At 43.1% G+C, this 2,375-nt stretch overlaps 1 protein-coding gene across 1 annotated transcript; it reads left to right on the top strand.

The window, feature by feature from the left end:
* On the top strand, window positions 1-1,803 carry LOC118740895. The gene is made up of 6 exons (XM_036472633.1): window positions 1-44; window positions 114-239; window positions 403-815; window positions 894-1,099; window positions 1,240-1,403; window positions 1,597-1,803. Exons 1-6 carry the CDS (start codon window positions 38-40, stop codon window positions 1,740-1,742), a joined length of 1,062 nt encoding a protein of 353 aa, XP_036328526.1. The 5' UTR covers window positions 1-37; the 3' UTR covers window positions 1,743-1,803.
* Window positions 1,804-2,375: the final 572 nt, after the last annotated feature.

Below are 2,375 nucleotides of genomic sequence, written 5' to 3'. Positions count from 1 at the left end.
AAAACTTAAAAAATCGCCACAAGAAAAATTCAGCACAATGATCGGTAGGCCGAAATTTCATTTAAAATTCTTTACTTTTTCCTCGATTTGTGAAGCGTAACCTTTTTCTGCAGAACTAATCACCTCCAATTCTGCAACGGATTCGCTGCGACGCAAGCTGGAGGATGTGCTGAAATTGATGCTCTTGGTCTGGGCGCGCGAGTCGCATGTGATTGCCAAGACATCAGCCGGCAAAAGGGGTACTTTTTCAACTAAGGAATCATAAGCCATACAAGCACACATAAACATAATCAAACAACCCAGCACTAAAGTACCGAAAACTAACGATACTTTTCTTTCGTTTTCCTACTTTTCTCTCGCTCTCTCTCTCTCGCTCTCTCTCCCACTTTTGCTTTCACTCAGGCGTCGACAAGACAATTGTGGTAAAGAGTGAATCCGGCGAGTTTGGTTTCCGCATACATGGCTCCAAGCCGGTCGTCGTCGCTGCCATTGAACCAGAAACACCCGCCGAAAGTTCCGGGCTTGAAGTGGGTGACATAATTATCTCCGTAAATGGCGTCGAAGTGTTGGACAAGCACCACACCGAAGTGGTGAAGATAGCGCACGATGGCTGCGAGATACTCGAGCTAGAGGTGGCGCGCACCATTGGCGTACTCATGCACGAGCAGCAAGAGCCACCGTGTCAGCCGATCTACAGCGGTTATTTATGGCGGCAAAGTGGTCAGGCGAAAGGGGCGCCAAATACAAAGAAATGGGTACGTCGTTGGTTCTCGTTGCGACCGGACAATTGCCTCTACTACTACAAAACGGAGGAGGTAAATAAGTGTTTGATGGAATACAGAACTATTGTACGAATTTGTTTTCCTTCTTTCTTCTCCATTCGATTACCGCAGGACTCCCAACCCGTTGGCGCTATGATTATGGCCAAGCATACGGTTGATCACTGTCCACCGGAGGTCGGCAAGCCGTACGCCTTCAAAATCGATTCCGGCGAAGGCATACCGCTGTATGTGGCTGCCGATTCAGAAGAATTGTCCAACCGTTGGATTAAGTTGCTCAAGCAAGCGGCCACACAGGGCACACCCTGGCTGGATAATTGGTAGCTAAGCAATTGCTTTTGTCCTTTTTTTTTGCTTTGGAAAATACCAAGAAACCTTAATCTTAGTTTTTTTTGTAATAAAAAAAAAATTTCAATGTTTTTTGTTCACTTCTTTCTTTACTTTCTTCATCTCTGCACAGCGCACACAATCTCTACCAACCGCCGTGCAGCATTACACGACCGGACTGTTTTGGTTACCTGCTGAAGTTGGGCTCCCGCTGGTGCGGCTGGTCGAAGCGCTACTGTGTGCTGAAGGATGCCTGTTTGTATTTCTACCAGGATGCGAATAGTAAAACGGCATTTGGTGAGTGCGTCGTTAGTTGGCGTTAACACATAGTATTTGTACTTTTGTTGAAAAGTATTTTCATGTTTACATCACTTCGTAAATTTTTGTTTGTTTTCCCTTCTTTGCTTGTTTGCTATTCTACGCCAAAATAAATGCTTATCGTTTTCTCTTACACTCTTTCCTTAATTTTGATTTGTCTCTTCAACACTAGGTATGGCTTGCTTGCATGGCTATAAGGTGTCGTCGATGTCGACCAACGCTTCAGGCAAAAAGAATTCATTTGAGATTATTCCACCTGAAACAAAATTGCGCCACTACTACTTTTGCACCGAATCGGAAATGGATAAAAAGAGGTGAGTTTCAGTGTTGAGCTGTAGTATAGAGAGTTTAAAAAACTGACGCAACAGCTAACATTGTCAGGAATTTAATCAAAGTAGACAACTTTCTTCGTTATCGGCATCATTAAAGTGTAAACAGAATCGAATCGCTGAGCGAACTTCATCGGAGGAAAGTTCGCTGCCAAAATTAAAACAAACTGCGGTATTCGAGATTGCACAGAACCAAAGCGGCAACGAATTCGTCTGAGGAATTGCGTCGAGTATAGATTTATTTGTAATTTTGCCGCTGCCGCTGGAAAATACCTGTGTTTCTTCACTTTTCTAGCAGATAATTATCAGGAATAGGCAGAATGGGAAAATTTGCAGATACATTTTTTTTGCTTTTCTATTTTTATATTCTTTATTTGTCATTCAAAAGATGGGTATTTCGTTGCCGCGAATATCACCCAACGGCATCGCTCCGTCCGACGAAATTCGTTCCGCGATTTGATTCTCTTTACACTTTTACCCTTACGTATGTACAGGAGGGTGGCCCAAAAAGTAAAGTCGGAATTTTTATGCTTTCACCCCATAGGATTGTTCTATACCGAAAAAAATTATACCCCTGTCCTTTTATTTTGAGATCAAAAAATATTTAGAGGTTGACCAAAGC

Source organism: Rhagoletis pomonella, unplaced genomic scaffold (genome assembly GCF_013731165.1).
Source record: "Rhagoletis pomonella isolate Grant_MI unplaced genomic scaffold, Rhpom_1.0 Rhpom_scaffold_00006, whole genome shotgun sequence".
Lineage (NCBI taxonomy): Eukaryota > Metazoa > Arthropoda > Insecta > Diptera > Tephritidae > Rhagoletis > Rhagoletis pomonella.
This window is presented reverse-complemented; position numbering and strand designations above follow the sequence as displayed.

Coding starts and splice junctions, on each gene's coding strand:
- LOC118740895 (XM_036472633.1), top strand. Junction 240..402: donor GACATCAGCCGGCAAAAGGG/GTACTTTTTCAA, acceptor GCTTTCACTCAG/GCGTCGACAAGACAATTGTG. Junction 816..893: donor ACTACTACAAAACGGAGGAG/GTAAATAAGTGT, acceptor CGATTACCGCAG/GACTCCCAACCCGTTGGCGC.